Source organism: Podarcis raffonei, chromosome 2, assembly GCF_027172205.1.
Source record: "Podarcis raffonei isolate rPodRaf1 chromosome 2, rPodRaf1.pri, whole genome shotgun sequence".
Lineage (NCBI taxonomy): Eukaryota > Metazoa > Chordata > Lepidosauria > Squamata > Lacertidae > Podarcis > Podarcis raffonei.
The window spans coordinates 63,833,588-63,851,163 of NC_070603.1; the positions used below are offsets into that span (position 1 = coordinate 63,833,588).

General features: G+C 44.9%; 1 protein-coding gene and 1 non-coding gene across 3 annotated transcripts; one reads left to right on the forward strand and one right to left on the reverse strand.

The window, feature by feature from the left end:
• The first annotated feature begins 850 nt into the window (after positions 1 to 850).
• On the forward strand, positions 851 to 16,692 carry MYOZ3 (myozenin 3). Of its 2 annotated transcripts, XM_053377037.1 has the most exons (8): positions 851 to 1,047; positions 3,357 to 3,499; positions 5,108 to 5,200; positions 6,106 to 6,263; positions 8,827 to 8,898; positions 9,781 to 9,928; positions 11,089 to 11,269; positions 16,383 to 16,692. In XM_053377037.1, the coding sequence occupies exons 3-8, from the start codon at positions 5,116 to 5,118 to the stop codon at positions 16,549 to 16,551; spliced, it is 813 nt and encodes a 270-aa protein (XP_053233012.1). In that variant the 5' UTR covers positions 851 to 1,047; positions 3,357 to 3,499; positions 5,108 to 5,115; the 3' UTR covers positions 16,552 to 16,692. The 2 variants fall into 2 exon arrangements, with proteins under 2 accessions (XP_053233012.1, XP_053233011.1); XM_053377036.1 differs by lacking the exon at positions 3,357 to 3,499.
• On the reverse strand, positions 4,326 to 4,397 carry TRNAA-UGC (transfer RNA alanine (anticodon UGC)). The gene has a single exon. It is a non-coding gene; the product is annotated as a tRNA-Ala (tRNA).
• Positions 16,693 to 17,576: the final 884 nt, after the last annotated feature.

The following is a 17,576-nucleotide window of genomic DNA, read 5'->3' on the forward strand; positions in this document are numbered from 1 at the left end:
CAGCTCCATTCAGGTGGACAAGGTGCTGTACACTTGAGAGGGACACGGGTGGCGCTGTGGTCTAAACCACTGAGCCTCTTGGGCTTGCCGATCGGATGGTCAGTGGTTCAAATCTGTGTGATGGGATGAGTTCCTATTGCTCTGTCCCAGCTCCTGCCAACTTAGCAGTTCAAAAGCACACCAGTGCAAGTAGATAAATAGGCACCGCTGTGGCGGGAAGGTAAACAGTGTTTCCGTGTGCTCTGGTTTCCGTCACAGTGTTCTGTTGCGCCAAAAGCAGTTTAGTCATGCTGGCCACATGACCCGGAAAGCTGTCTGTGAACAAACGCCTGTTCCCTCGGCCTGAAGCGAGATGGGCACCGCAACCCCAGTCACCTTTGACTGGATTTAACCGTCCAGGGGTCCTTTACCTTTACAGTTGAGATCATCTGCACTGACCCTACACTCGATTTATTTATAAGAACATCAGCAATTTTCATTTGGTTCACCTGGGAGCGGGGAGAGAGGCTGAGAACCACTAAGCGAACATAGGATGCATGGTTATGAGCTAGGCCCTAAATTGTTCTACTATTGTATTTTTCAACTTACAGCTCATTATGTTTCAAGTCATCCTAAATAGCAAGGGGGGCGGTATTTTAATCAGCAGTTCTCAGACTTTTATCTCTGTGCCACACTTTCAGAATAAAAACTTGCTCATGCCGCACCAATTTTTTCTTAATTGATAAGAAATACATTGGAAAACAGAAAGAAACAACTCCTAGCTTTCAACACTTGCCACCAGCTCAGCTCGCCAAGACTCTCCTCAGACCACGCCCCTTTTCTCAGCCAGAAATAAATGTCTGATGTAACGAGGATTAGGGTCTTGGCATCTCGGCGGCAGGAGATCGAAAAAGACACAAGGGGGCAAGACCTGGGACAGCTGGAACGCTCTTGGGCGAGAAAAGGGGTCGAGGAAACTCAAACTGGGCTCTAATCCTCACCTGGGAAGTGTCTGCCATCTCAGGACTTCACCACAGGGCTTTACGGTCTGAGAAAGGGCTCAAGCAGGTATGGGGGAATCTCTTCTCTGGACTCAAGGGGTAGTTGGATAGAAGGGAGAGGCTGCTGAGAGGAAACATCAGAGGAAAAATGTTGGTAATCTGGACAATGTCTTCTAGTGGCTTGGATAATATGTATATTATTGAGGATCAGACTATGCAGCAGGTATATCTTGCACAGAAAGATCCTTGTAGAGTTGAAACTTGGGACATTCCCCTCCCTGCTTTTAAATTGCAGATTTGGGGCTTTAATAAGCAGGAGATGTTCCAGTAGCTGTTGATGTAGGAAAGCAGCAGAGAGCATGTACATGATGGCAAATCCATCCCTACTGCATGAAAGGGCATTATATCTGTTTTATAGTGCCATGTGATGTTTCTCTGATACAACTGGGGCACCATGAGTGTGAAAGCTTGTTCCCCAAGGACACAACGTGGGTAGCAGATAAGCCATGCTAGGGAGCATGCTAGATGAGGCATCGTTACTGCAAGGTCACTTAGACAGGCAGGCAGAAGAAGGAGAAAGGGAGACTTGGTGGCTGTTCAGTGTATCCATATAGGAAACACTCTTTGCAACGGCTAGGCAGCTCAGCTTAATGTCTATAGGGCAAATATTAGCACTTAGCCCCAGAATATGAGTTGATGGGTGTTTGCTCAGTCCATAAAGGAAAAAGGCTTCTGGCACAGGAAATCATAAGACTATGATCGGGACTAACCCTGTCCAACACAAAATTGCAATGGAAGAATGCTGAATGCCCCCACAGAGCAAAAGCAGGGAAATGTGCTCTCAATCCAAGCTGGCAATCTCGTCAGGCCATGCAATACATAGCCCTTGCCTCTGTAACATTAGCTCCGTTGGCTATGTGATAATTAGCTTTCCAGTTTCTAATGCACTCTGCAGATGTCACGGTGTGTCTCTCTTTGGTCTGTCCTGTGGCAGTAAGTAACATAGGATGGTTAAAAGGCTTCCTATTGGGAGGTAAAGCCATTTAAATTTGCCAAACAATTCTGGTTCTTGAATTACGGGGCATAATGTGACTTGCTCCAGCCTGCAGCCAGAGGCTTGGCCTGAAAACAGGACAAGAAAGAGGGATGTTATATATGCCAAAGCTTGGAACTAGCAAGGGGGAAGTAAATTCTCTCACCCAGCCAACATTGTCTACGCATTTCTCAGATAAGGGAGGATGTGACCACAAAGTTCAATTTCCTACTATCATCGTTTATGGATTCCACATCACGTTTTTAGATGCAGGCCACGTTCAAGAGTGAAGAAATTGCCAGTGTGTCTAAGTGATAGCTGGATGGCAGGTCAATGCAAAATTAGTATGAACACCTTGCTGGCATTGTAGGCTGCAATCCTATGGTTGCTTACCAGGGAGCTGGCCCTGTAGCATTCAGTAGGACTTTGTTATGTGAACAGACATGTTCAGGATTGCAATTGTTGCTTGATTAATTAAGCAACTCTTCTATTTGGGTTGACTCCAAGGCTCATGAAAGGTAAAGAGTAGGAGGAAATAAATGGAGAAGGACAGTGGAAAAGGCAGGAATATGTGTGTGTTTTCTTACATTTATATCCTGCCAACTTCCCAGGAGTCCAGGTTGCTTATATCAGACTAGTCGCCTCATACCTGGTGCTGCTTGAGAATTCTAAGAAACCAAAAAAACCTGTGCAGTTTTGAAAGGCTAATTCCACCATCTTGATCAAAATGGCATCCAATTATGTCCATATGTAGACAAAAAAACCTGCTCCTTGGTCTCAGCCTCCATCAGGTGAAGTATGGTTATAATACAGTGGTACCTTGGATTAAGAACTTAATTCATTCTGGAGGTCCGTTCTTAACCTGAAACTGTTCTTAACCTGAAGCACAACTTTAGCTAATGGGGCCTCCTGCTGCTGCATGATTTCTGTTCTCATCCTGAAGCAAAGTTCTTAACCCGAGGTACTATTTCTGCATTAGCGGAGTCTGTAACCTGAAGCATATGTAACCTGAAGCGTATGTAACCCGAGGTACCACTGTATTGTAAGAGGTGACCAAGTACATAGAAAATAGACAGATGGAGAAATTTAAAAAAATTCATAGTAGATGTGTGAGGCATGGTAACATTTCAGACCTGCTAAATGGATTGAAGGATAAGAGAGCTAATGGTGAAAGGATTTCAGGAAGCAGTAATAAGGAAGTGAGAGCATGATTCTGCAACCAGCAATGATGGCAATTGCATTTCCATCCTGAATTCTGACTCATTGCCTAGTGAATACTCATGGCACAAACTCAGTATCCAAGAGGCCAGGTTTGGAGATAATCTACAAGCAATTTTTTTCAGCCATGCTGCAATGACAGGAATGCCACGCCCCACCCTCCAGAGCATATCCGTTTATGCCAGTGGCACGCTTGCAAAATGATGCCAGCTGAAGTGGGTGTATAATGGACGGTGCCTTAAACAACACAGTCCTAACCTTGCCAATAGTAAGTTGTATTGAATTCTATGGGGCTTATGCCCAGCTAAAAGGGCTTAGGATTGCAACCCCATTGCTCATAAAACCAAGGTTGCTCATGATGTTGGAGACCTGATGGTTGTGTACATGCGCAGCTTAACCCCTAGCAATATTAGGCCCTTTGAAATCTCAGGGCTAAGTACTTTTGTCCACCTCCAACTCCCATGAGATCATCATGTCAGAAATCCATGCCTGCCTGCCTGCTTCCATCCTTCACGGACCAAGGATCAGGGTTACATCTCCCAATCCTCCCAGGTCAGTAACTTAAAATAGTTGCTGCTGATATAGGGAAGTCTCTCTAGCAGCACGGAGGAGGAACACACAGCCCTACATGAACTATGTAGTTCAGAGAAGCTGAACTTTGCTCACTGTAATGTGCTCCATTCAAAAAGCTTGAGCTCAAGCTTTTTATTTATTTTTTATCCTCAAGGTCATTTGTTTACAACCCAAGGGCATTAAAAACAAGGCTCCTTTTCTTGCCTAAGTGAGAATAATTCTGCATAATGATACAGACCAAATGAATATAACCATTAATTGCAGTTTGGTTCTGGAACCGAGAGGTTTCAGGAGATGACCTTGTATACCGAGCTTATTTTATCAGTCACATTGTTACAAATATACCCCAACCTGTTCCCAAACTGTTAGAGAGACAAGATCTGTTTGGGTCACAAAAGAGATAGCAGAAGGCAGGTTCCTATGCTCCTGACTCAGGTCATTGATCCATGTAGCTCAGTATGTCTACACTGGCTGGCCCCGGCTCCCCAGGATTTCAGACAGGGGACATTGCCAGTCCTGCCTGGAAATGCCAGGGATTGAACCTGGGACCTTCTGCATGCAAAGCAGATGCTCTACCACTGAGCCACAGCCCTTCTTCATTGGATACCAGAGAAAGGAAGGGGGGCAAGTCCCCTGCAGACAACTAGGTCCCCACCTCCAAGAGCAAAGTCCAGTTGTTTCTAGGGCTTTGAATGCTTCATAACTGGATTAAAATTCAAAGTATGGAGAGAGCAAGCTGGATGAATGGGCTGTTTCTAAGAACGGGTCAAATAAAATAGAATCATAAAATCGTAGAGTTGGAAGGGACCCCCAAGGGTCATCAAGTCTAACCCCCTCCAATGCAGGAATCACAGCTAAAGCATCCATGACAGATGACCATCCAAACTCTGTTTTAAAACTTCCAAGGCAGCCCATTCCACGGTCACAACAGCTTTGAATGGCAGAAAGGTCTTAAAACGTTTTGTCCTTCAAATGACTCACTGCTCATTTCTATAACCTAGAAAGCCAGTTTTAGTCTCTCATCCACTTGCACATTTGTTATTATTGCACAAATGTATTTGGCTTCATGCCCAGGACAGTGGCAACATTTCCAGCATTTTCACATTCAGAAAAAAGAGCAAATTTACAAAGACAAACATCCCAAGTAGGGCCAGTTGTTAGTCAATACTATGTAGAAACAACAACACACACGAGAGATGTGTGTGAATAGCTTCGTTAACGTGTGACCCCCAAATTTTGGATCCCCCTCTAAATGTTAATGAAGCTTGTATGGAGACTGATAAACTCTTGCTTTCCTTTGCAGTCGAGAAAATGTTCCCCCTCCTTCATTCAGATCACAGCAGAGAGCCGAGGACACGGGTCCAGACCATTATGGGGGAGCTCACAGATGGAGAAGGTAAGCTGTCCTCAACTGCCATCATCTTCAGAGATTGCTGACCTTCACAGGATTCGTGCATTGGCTTGTTTTCACTGGGCTTTTCGTTTACAGCCTCTAGCTCACAAAGGCAAAGGCTGCAGTCCCAAGCAGACTGCCCCTGCCCCCTGTCAGTGGGGCTTTAAGGAGAGGTGGATCCACCACTGCGTTCATAGCCAGCAGCTCATGGTGGCTGTAGCAGCGGGAACAGGACAATAGGGCTGGATCCCTCCGTCAGCTCCAGGCTGGCTCCGTGATTGTTTCCAGGTTAGGGCAAAGGGCAATGAGACTGGCTAAGGCTCCAGCAGATCCCAGGCCGGTTCATACCTCTCACCCACCCAAAGAACAAACAATTTAAGTGCTTTTTTGACAGTAGGGATACCACCAAGATACCACCTTCCTGTCAGCATGCCCAGTTGCCAGAAGGGGGATTTTAGTTCTTGTGTCCTTCCACTGGCACTGGGAGACTAGCTCAGCTGCAGATGCCTTCACTCACTCCAACTCCTCCTCCTCTATAGCCTCGCCTAAGTGGAGCCTAGATGGCTCTTCTCATAGCTCAGTAAACAACCTTTCTGAGGTGAAGGACAAAATGGTGCCCCCATTCCATAGACTGAAGCTTCAGTACTGGCGATAGGACAGTGCTCTCCATCACGCCTGAGGGGAGCAAGCTGTTGGGGGCAGGTGAGGGGAGTGGGCAGGGCAGGACACATAGGGCAGATGCAGATTTGCTCTCCAACACCTCCTTCCCCCTCTCCTCTCTTCCCTCCAGCATGAGCTGCCTCACTTCCCCGCCTTACATTAGGGCACCTTTAATTAATTTACAACCAGCGTTTTGTAAATTAAAGCCTTTCCGCTGCCTCCATGTGACATACGCCTGTTTTTCTCAGCTCTGGTGGAGCTCGATTTAGGAAAGAAGGTGAGCATCCCTCAGGATCTGATGATGGAGGAGCTCTCCCTGCCAATCAACAAGGGCTCCAGGCTGTACCAGAAGAGGCAGAGGAGAGTGCAGAACTTTGTGCTGGAGCATCCTTCGGGCTACAGAATTGTGAGTTGTGTTTCCGTCCTGAGGGAAGAGGCAGGAAGCTCTGTGAGAACAACCTGTCGGTCCACAGCAACAGGTGCAGCAAGGGAGGCAGCAGTGCTGACCAAATGGACTCTTGTTTCTCAACCATGGATCCCTGACTGCCTAAGAATGAGAAAGTGAATTCTTCCCAGTTAGGTTGCTGAGATGGGTAGGGGAATGGCAGGCCTCTTTAATTCTGTTGCTTGGCTTCAAGTGTAAGCTATGCTCCATCTTCATCCACGGCCTCCATGCCATCCTCCCCTCTATTTTCCACCTGTTTATTTTTATTCATCAAAATATCTGCACACTACTTTTCTGCCCCACTAGCATTTCCCAAGATAGTCCATGAAACATCAGTTAAAAGCAAGGTCAGGGAGCTGGATCCAGCCATCAGCTGTGAGAAGCAGTTTCATTTGCCCACACAGTTTGAAATCAAACGGCATCGGCAGAGGAACAGGACTTTGCAAGCACCCGTACACAGGAAAAGCACTTCATGTGATGTTGTGGCGATATCAGGTGGGCCTGTGCCTCTGCAAGCACCGCCAGTCAGCTGATGGTTTGCTCTGGCCCAGGCACAAAGTTTTGCAGGCACCACTCATTAGTTGATTGTCAGTGCTTGCAAGGGGCTTTTAGGGGCTGCCAATCAGAGCCTCACCCTGAGATTATATTTGACATTGGGCATAGCTTGGGGAAAACAGTCTCATGGGCCAAACTGGAACCCCTGCCAGGCTTAATGAGGCCCATGGACCAGAGGTTGTCTACTGCTGATTAAAAGCAACAGCCAATAATAGTGTAAAAACAAGCAAGGACTAAGCATTGGCAGCCAGATCATAAAGCCATAAAAGGAGGGGAGAGAAACCAAACTAAAGATAAGAGGAAACAAAACATGTGCCAAAAATGTCAGTAAGATGGGGGCAAACTGGGTTGTGCCACACAACATGAAGCAAAGTCTCAGTGGATGTGCAGTGTGGGAGAAGGCAATCTTCCAAAAAGCCTTATCCTAAACTGTTTAGGGGGAAAGGCTTTAACAACTAAACACCTAGGAGCTATTAGAGGGTGCCTTGAGAACAGATGCCAAGGCATGTCTGCTCCTACTGATGACAGACAGAACAAGATGTCAAGCCGCTTCTGCTCTCAGCTCATCCTCTGTCCTTTGAGCTTCACAAGACATGCAAGATTTGGCATGGTGGTCATGCACTCAATGCATGGACAAGATCATCTTGCAGGCAGGCAGGCAGGCAGGCACCTCTGACCCTCTTCTTGGCCAGCAATACCACTCCTGGTCTAAACAATTACTGACTTATCTCTGTTCAGATGCTATTCAATGGGCTAATAAAATGAATTAGTGGGCTGTATGCAACTGCGTGCTGCTCACAGCAGTTCCATTGGAATTACTGAACCCAAGATAGTCATGTCTATTGACATCGGTGGGTTTACTCTGAGTAGGACCAGCATTGGATGCAACCCAGTTGTAAGTTTATTGCACCAGCTGTTGTGCTGTGACATGAATCTTCCAGAACAAGGGTGCCTGACTTATTTGGGCCAGAGGGCCACAGTCACCCTTAGTCAATCTTCCAAGTGTCACATGTCCTGGCGTGTTGTTCTCTCACAGGCACACACGCACGCACATAGCACATACATATAACAGAGGCAGGAAGATACACAGTTTCCTCCTCGCTTTTTCAGTTGTGGATCAACTGAGGAGGGGGGCTTTATCGTTCCCTGCCTGCTCACCAAATGATGGACCTGATGTCCAGGGAGGGGACAATTTACACCCCTGCTAGATCATGGGGCTGTGCCCACAACAGCGTTGTCTCTCTCCCTTTCACCCCCCCTCATTTTGCTGCTGCTGCCACGGCCCAAACTGAGTGTTTAAGAGATCAGGCCCCTGAATGGGGGCTTATCCACCCCTGCTTGAGGAGTCGGTGCCATGCTTTGCAGTCTCTTTTGCTCAGCAAAAGTCAGTATCAGAGACTTAGAGCTGAATGCATTCACATTGGAAAAAGTCCCCATTTTCTAATTATACAGGCACCATCAGTTGGGTGGTAGGCCTGTGATCTTCTTCATTTATATAGTGGCTACATTAAGCCTTTGACAGTAAATGTCTTTGACGGCTTTTCTTTAACTCATTCCTAAAGAAATTTAACTGTTTACACCTCTGTCTGTGAGTAGCTGGAGCACATCTAGTCATCCCAGCATTTAACCTACACATATATTCTCTAGTAGTCTTTAAAAGTTAAATCACCTGGCTGGTGATTATTAATTACTCTTTCATATAGTATGCATTTGACAAACCACTTCTCTTCCCCCCACCCCCATCTTCTAAAAATAGGTTCACAACTGAGGCCACCATATTTGCTATGGGAACGGGCATACAACGCAAAGGCAAAATTATGAACCACTCCACTGCAGAATAAGCTGCAGGACTGCCAATTCTAACAGGAGGCCATATTTAGCTTTAATCTACTAGTGTCTGCATTAGGGCTTATCCATGGCCCTTGCCCATGTCATATATTAATATTCTTTTCCTTGCTCTCTTTGCAAGATCTCAAATGCTTCTGGAGGAGGAGGAGGCTCACACGCTAATTACAATGGAGTTGGCATGTCAGAAGGACAGGTAGTGTGCATGACTGCTGCATGGGGAAGATCTCACTTGCTTAGGCTAGAGTTTAGGGTCCATCATGAGACCTGGAGAAGCCAAAAGGTGACACACTGAGGCAGATTCACCCTGAACCTATGTCATTTGGACTTCTTTCCCATAGTCACCCATTTCCCCGAGAGGGAGCAGACTCACTGACTATTCCAAGTTAATATTTCAGTGGGGGCAGTGTAACTGTCTTCATGCATGCACCCAAATATGTACCTGATCTGCATGTCCTGTCATTTATGTAGCATGTGATGGAAGCGTAGCACTCAGTGCTTGCTGATCAGGTTTCAATATCTTGCGCAGCTCGAAAAGTGAAATTCGTTGGTACCTTTCTTCTGAGAGAGGGAACCTACACTACAGACCAACTGGTATAATTATCATTGCCTCTTCCCAAGGAATTCTGAGAATTGTAGTTCTGTGAGGGGTAGGATAGGGCTTTCTAACAAGAAGCCTCAGCCCACCAAGAGTCTTTGGGGGAAGCTCTATACTCTGAAACAAATATAAGGCTGTAGTGTGAATATGCTAGTTTCTAACAATCCCGTTGTAGAATACATGGCACTTGAGTAGCAGGAGGTGGAAGCACTGGAAAGCATTCAGGCAGTTTTGGACTGCGGTCCATTCACAGAAGCAGCGAGATGTGTTCTATTTCCTTCAAGCAAAATTATTTTCCTCAATGGTGAATAAAAAAAGCTCATACAACCAGGGGCCTGGCTGGCCTTCTTCCACTCCCCTTTTGTCATTCTGCTTCTGTCTGAATTTCCTTGCCTACCTCAGTCTTGAAAGCATGCTAGAAGACCTTTCTGATGACAGAAAACATCTTACAGCCTATGCCTGTCTCCCTTTGTCTGCTAGTCTATCCATAATGCTGAAGGGAAGGAGAACTACCAGGCTGGACTTCACGAAGCAGCCTCAGGAAAGGCGACACCTCCCAAAGTGCCAAAGAAAACAAACAAAGTCTTGCGGATGAGCAAAGCCCTGAATCCCAATGCCATCGCTCCAGGTATGATCCAGGCACAGCACCACTGGGACCAGAACTCTTATTCAGCACAAAAGCAAGAGTGCAAGTGGGCAGTTTAATGACGACGACAACAACAACAACAACAATTTACTATTTATACCCCGCCCATCTGGCTGGGCTTCCCAACAAAATATTAAAATACAATAGTGCATCAAACAGGGCTGCCTTCAGATGTCTTCTAAAAGTCTGGTAGAGCACCTGCTTTGAGGTCCCAGGTTCAATCCCATAATTTGGAAACTGGCTGGAAAAAAATCCCTGTATGAAACCCTGGAGAGACTGTGGGGCCAATACTGAGCTAGGTGGACCATGGCAGCTTCCTAAATTTCGTTCATGTCAATAAATGTCCAAATAACGGTAACAGCAGTCGTTGGAAGGATCCTAGTTGCTGTCAGGTTAAGCCCCACTCCAGTGCTATCTCAAACATTCCCTGGAGCCCGTGACACTGCTATAGTTTTGTTTTCTTTTTAATCTCCCTTAGCATCAGCAGATGCCATTTGTACCTGACCAAAGGTGGAGTCAAGATTTAGTTCACAACTTCCAGGTTAGTTGTAGTTTCGGGAACTTCACTTCACCAGCAAGGTTCCTTGAGACGTCTGACGAGACATCTCAATACCCGTTCCCTCTAAGCAGACTGATGCAGAGGACAGCTGAATCAGAGACAAGCTGGTGTCCTTCATTAAATACAGGAAGGCAGGGGAAGGAAGAGGGAGCTTCTAAGGATGGCAACTGGCCTTTGATGCAGCGACCCTGCTTATCAAAATGATTGGGGAGGGAGCCAGTGCTGCTTTCTTGTGTGTGTGTGAACTGCACATCTACAAAAAGCAGGACAGGACATGCCAAGGCAAGGAGAAGAAGCTGCCTTCTACTGAGTCACTACTAGCTCAGTACACCGAGTGGCAGCAGCTCTCCCTGGTTTCAGGCAGAGATGCTGCGATTGATCATGGGACATTCTAGATGCCATGCAGATCCTCTACTAAGGACAGGATATTGTTGAATGCCTCCGAAATCTAGAAACAGCCCTGCTCTTTCACATCATATGTTCTAGTTTCTGCTAGGAACAAGACCTCTGAAATCAGATACTTCAGGTTTCTCTGCCATCGTACTTAAGATGTTTTCATTGAATGTGATATTCTGAACCACAGGCTATTCTGGACCTCTAACTGGTGTACCACCAGAGAAGTTCAACAGGACAGCCATCCCCAAAGGCTACCAGTCCCCCTGGCGGGAGTTCCTTAGCACCGAGGACTACCAGGTAGACCATGAGACCCGTTTGCCTGAACCTCCCAGAAAAGTGAATAGTTTTGACGTCAGGAGCTTCAATAGGTAAGGCTTCATTCAATTTCCGTGTGGAATTTTGAGCTGGGATGTTCAGCATAAAGTTTAATCAGCATTCATGGCTGATTATGCCCCACAACAAACAACCCTTGAAATTAGAGTGTGTGTCAGAAGAACCTGTAGAACTGTACGCAGGGGAAATAGAGGGGTGATTGTTCTGTCTGTCAAGCCAAAATGCTTGCCCTGGTGGAACAATTCCCTTAGCACAAGTTTGAATTCCTCCCATTTATTTGGGAATAAGCACTGTTTCGTTGTGAAAAAAATGGGATAATATATTTTGTAAGTTTAAAATAATAAAACGAGCACCTGCAGCCATAAACATTCCTGCCTCCCGCTGACTAGAATTAAAACAAAATAAAGAAAGGATGCTGTGGTGACTGGAGGCATGTCTGTTCCACCCAAGGAGCTGATGCAGGATCTGTTTGTTGCTCTGGGTGGTCATTTGGGAGTGCTGCAGGGCCACAGGCTTTGGCCTCAAATTGCATCCCTAGGTGCAGCGCTGCTGGTGTCTCAAGATGTTCTTCTGTTAGCCAGGCAACCATTCCAGCACCATGGCTCACTAGCAGTAGTTCATATAGGACTGTTAAAGTAACAGCAATTGTGTAGAAGGCATGCTTGCATGTGCCACTGCTTTGCCATTCATTACCTTGTGGAAAATTCTCACAAGTTAATACTTTCAGTTCATCATGGCTTATGGTATGAAAATGTTGGAAGATGGCCCCAGAAAATCTAGCATATAATCATAAACCAACTTTTCAGAAAAGTGCAGGACACCCCCCCCCATCCCCATCAACTAGGGATGGGGAGCCTGTGGCCCTCCAGATGTTGCTGAACTTCACATCCTGTCAGCCCCAGCCAGCATGGCCAATGGTCAGGAATGATAGGAGTTGTAGTCCAGCATCCTCTGGAGGGCTAGATTCCCTCAACTTGCCCCAGGCCAGTGGTGTCCAAACTTTTTCAAAGAGGGCTAGATTTGATGAAATGAAGGGCCGTGAGGGCCGACCAAAGTTGTTGACCTTTTTTAAGAATTGAAGTTGTTGAGGGTGTTTTTTTAGGATTTTACCCCAGGAAACAGGAAATAAACTGCCGCAGTGCCCGAATTAGGCCCCCGAAATGGACTTTGGACATGCCTGCCCTGGGCAGTGCTTGGTTTGAGGTAGGGCTTTGCTCTGGAGTCTGGTATCACTTCTAGGACTTAGCTGGAGGACATGTGGGTGGCACTATTAATGTATTTGCATCCTTCTTCTTGCAAGTGTTTTTCCAGAAGTCCCATTCTGCAGGGATACAAAGTAAGTACAGTCATACCTCGGGTTACAGACACTTCAGGTTATGGACGCGCCAAAACCCGGAAGTACTGGAACGGTTTACTTCCAGATTTGGCACTTGCGCATGCACAAAAGCACTAAAATGCACTTTGCGCATGCACAGAAACGCCGAGTCGCAACCCGCACGTGCGCAGACGCAGCGCTGCAGGTTGCGAACACTGCGGGTTGCAAACGTGCCTCCCACACGGATCAATTTCGCAACCCCAGCATCCACTGTATGAAAAATGCTTTAGGACTTGGGGCTCACTGATGATTGGGCTTATGAATTTGTTCCCAACTGCTAGTAACAGAACCTTGAAATTGTAAGTCTCCTACATCATTGTGTCGCTGGAACTGGAGGAAGAGGAATCAAGTGAGGATTCTGTTTACACCCCATGCCACTCTCACATGCTTTTAACCAAGAGTTCTGTTTCCTTTCTGCATTAATCTGCAAATTAAAAAATGACAACACTGAAAAGGTTATTTTAATTACGTATCTAAATATATATTTTTTCTCAAAGTCATATGTCAATCTATATTTTGATATGCTTAAATTGCCGAGAACTGTGTTCTGACATTTGGAGAAGTGTGAAATCTGTTGTGGAGCTCAATTTCAATCTGTACATCATTATCTAAAAAGCTATTTCATGTATGAATTAATTAAGATTTAATGCTTCAACCACCCCTAACTCCTGGCACTGAAAGTGAAGCTTCCACACGTACTTGAACAGTGGCACTTTTCCTTATTAAACTGCACTAGCTAACTGCTGTCTTTCACTTGCGGGGGTATATATTATAAGAAAAGATTCAAGAGGGCAATGCTGTTAGGTCAAGGGGAAATACTCTGATTTGATGGCACAGTTTTAATCCATTTAATCCATATGGTATCCACACTGGCAACAGAAATTAAATGAAACCTATCACGTTCATGGCAGAAATTTTTCCACAACTCATAAGGCAATAATTTGCAAGTTAGACTTCCCAGTTTTTAACAGTGCTGCCAACTTGATTCTATAAAGCAATTCTAACTCCTGACCAAGGATTCGTTGGGCAGGAATGGATTGACGTAGGCTTCCCACCTGCAAGCCAGGACAGAAAAGAGGGGGTATTTGTATTTATTTTTCTTGTGCTAGCTCCAAGCTGGTACAAAAAGAGTAGTCAACACTGGGCTCCTCCTCAGCTGCTAGCCCAGGTATGACCCAGCGGATCTTTGGCTAAACTACTTCACTCCTTCCCTGACCACAATCTATCCCATTCAGACCCTTACCCTGGCTACCAGCACCAGAAATACTGCTGCTGTTACCTTGTCAACAGCTCCCCCGATGACCTTGCCCCTGGCATAAACCAGGAAACCTCTGCCACATCCAATTCCACCCACAGCTTTGCAAATGAAAACAGTCACCAACTTTAATCTTAGAGATCCACACAATGCAGTCAAGGTGCCACTCGTATTTTTGCCTTCATCAGCTGCCAATTGGCAACTTCCAAAACTTCATCATCTGCAGTGTATGTTGCTAAAGCATAATTCATAGCCTCTTCACATCTAAATAAAAAAATTCTTGCTGAAACCAAGACCAACTAATCTTCGTCACTCCCAATGAGGGCCGGCCCACCCTGGAGGCAAGGTGAGGCGACTGCTTTGGGCGGCAGGATCCACAGGGGCAGCAGATTTGGATGTAGATATTTATTCCTCCTCTAGTTCCTGATGTAGATCTTCACTTACCCCTTCTACCCTGGCAGGGAGGGATGCACCATTCTGTGATTTGCCTCAGGTGCCAAAATGTCCTGGGCCAGCCCTGCTCCCATTACTGTCTTGCAACGTCTTTTTTAAAAACAGAATCTTCCTGTGTCTCAATATCTTTAACATATGTTGGACCAGGGAACTGTTCCAAAGACTTACTCTTTTAGTTTTGGTTACTGCTCATGTTTCCGTTTATTTCAGGCCCTGTAGCAGAAATACATTCATATATGCTAAAGAGACATAGCTGCCTGGTTTCTTCCTCTCTCTGATGTTTTAAATGAACACTTAGTAGCACTGTATACCAATTTAACTCAGTGCTTACCACGCCTTCATTTGAATGTTTCAGTGATTATGACTTGCCACAAAACAATTCAAGAAAACAAATGTTTCAAGGCAAATAACCTGACTGAAAGGCAAGGAATTTTTTTAAAAGAAAATTATTATTTATTGTATGTTTAAAACAAAACCCACCATGGCCATTAGGGGACCAAGAGGACACAGAATCAGTATTTGGTATGCAGGCTTCTCTATTGACAGGAGCAGCCTGCACTCATTTTAATTTCCCACATTGCCCTGGAGGAATGCTACATCAGGAAGTATTATCGGAAATAAAAATGGCTGCCTATTGATAGGTAAATGAAGTGAAGGCTGCAATTGGGATCTGCCTAGTGGGCAGTGCACCATGGGGTACTATGTCAAGGCTGTCTTCAAAGGCAGCCTAGGTGCCAAGATGGGTCTTTGAAAAAATATATATACTGGGGAAAATATTTTCTTCTGGTTAAGCATTCTAACTTAGAACCTTTTGACTTGAAAATTACTTTCATTTCAGTGCCAACAACACTGATTTATTTCCTCAGATACACCCAGATTTTCAGTTTTTACTGCCCTGTTGCAAGTGAAAATAAATAAACTGGCTCTGAGTTTTACACAACGTTTTTGTTTGCATAATACACTTGAATAAATGCTAGTCTTTAACATCCTAAAATTCTAGATAAAACACCCCCAGCACATCTGCCTTCCAGGTGCTGCTTTCAAGATATAATTCCATGTAACATGCTTCTTGCTACACCAAGAACACACATAGCTACTTTCAAGCACAATTAGATTTTCACCAAAGGACCAAAGTTCTGCAGAGTAACAACACTATTACTATTTTGGAAACAGACACTGACCAGCTGTGCAAAGCAGCAGAGAACTGAAGCCATCTGCAGTCCCCCCTCCCAAAAAAATACACATTGTAAAATAAACACATGCATATATTTCACAAGTGTGAGGCAACTCAAATTGTGTGTGCACTAGAACATCAAGGGAAAACTTGACTGAAACATGCCAGCAGTGAACTCTGTAGGTGCAAGTAAAAACATAAAACATAATTAAAAATCATTTTCTGAGGCCCTTCTTCATGTGCTTCCTCCAGAAGGTGGCAACATGAGAACAGGCCTTCTCTGCAGTGGCTCCCCATCTGTGGAATATTCTCCCCAGGGAAGTTCGCCTGGCGCCTTCACTATACACCTTTAGATGCCAGGCAAAAACGTTCCTTTTTAACCAAGGCCTTTGGTTGATTTGATTGATATCCTATGCCCTTTTAAAATGTGTTTTTTTGTGGGGGTTATTGGATTGTTGTCTTTATTTTGATTATTTTATCAAGTTTTATATCTTGATTTTGTTCTGTGAACCGCCCTGAGACCTCCAGGTATAGGGCAGTATATAAATTCAATTAACAACAACGACGATGTAGCTGAAACTGCTTAGAGCAGACTAGTGCAGCAGATAATGGGAAACGTTTATTTTCAACCCACTTTTAATAATAAACGATCGCCATGACCACTACAGATTGTCAGGACCCACACTATTCTTCTGAATGTAATTTGCTTTAACTTGTTTTTAATTTCTGAATTTTAAATTGCTGTTAACCCACCCTGGGACCTGCTGGCGAATGGTGGAGAATAAATTTAATAATACATGACCACGGAGGACCAACACATACTGTAATCTCTTCCCCACTTAACACTGAATGGGTGCTACACACTACAGCCTTCTCTTTTTGTACCCGCAGGACCCCAACCCCATTTGGCGGACCATTACTGAATGATGTGATCCTTGGGTATGAGATGAATGAAGCCCCAACAGACATGAGCAGCTTGGAACTCATGTTAAACAGGCCCAGCTTCAACAGAGCACCTCGGGGCTGGATACAGGCGATGCCAGAATCTGAAGATCTGTAACTTCCTATAATGCTGCTGCCTGACTTTTTCCAACGCCAATGCACGCTAGCCTCCTAATCATGGGGAAAAGAAAGAAAGCACCCTTTTTTATTTCTGTGGTTTTACACACGAAGACGTAACAATCATCTGTTCCTTAGCAGGTCTTAACATTTGGTAAATACAATCTCAGACGAACAATAACACATGACTTATTACACTGTGTCATGATTTATTTAACAGAAATAAAGCCAAAATGGAAAAGCCATATGTGAAATAAGGAAGTACACCTTGTGATTCAGTAGCTCGTAAAAGCAACTTTAGCAGCAATAACACGAAGCAATTGTTTTCTGTAGGACTTTATCTCTCTCACATCATTGTGGAGGAATTTTGGCCCATTCTTCTTTACAACATTGCTTCAGTTCATGAGGATCGCTCTTTCCTCCTTGACATTGTGTTAAAACACGCCTGAATGCTCCAGACCAGCAAGCTGCTAAAAATTCACCTTTTATAGAGGTGGGCACACATGCTGATCATCAATTAAGCAATGACATTTGATTAGCAGCCCCTGTCTGCTACTTAGCTTCTTAATTTTTATGGAAACAGTAAGGGTGGACTTAGCTTTTCACACATGATTTCTCCATCTTGACTTCATTTCTATTAAATAAATCATGGCACGATATGTCATGTGTTGTTGTGCATCTGAGGTTGCATTTACCCAATTTTAAGACCAGTTAAGGGACAAAAGATTGCTATTATGTCCTGATATGTAAAACCCCTGATTCAAAGGGGGTGCACTTTGTTTTTCCCATGACTGTATATACCTGCTAAAAGGGAATCTCTCTAGCATAGAATAGATACCCTACTCACACTCAAGGCAAAGTTGGAATAGTAGGTTATGCTTGTTACTATTACATGCGTCCTTCACAAGCTCCCGCCTAGGGCTTTTACTGTACAATTTAACTGTACAAGCACGGCCTGCAACCCACTTCATATTGGGATTTCTTATGTTTTTGAAAGGATCCTACAGTGAAGTGAGGCCTTCTACC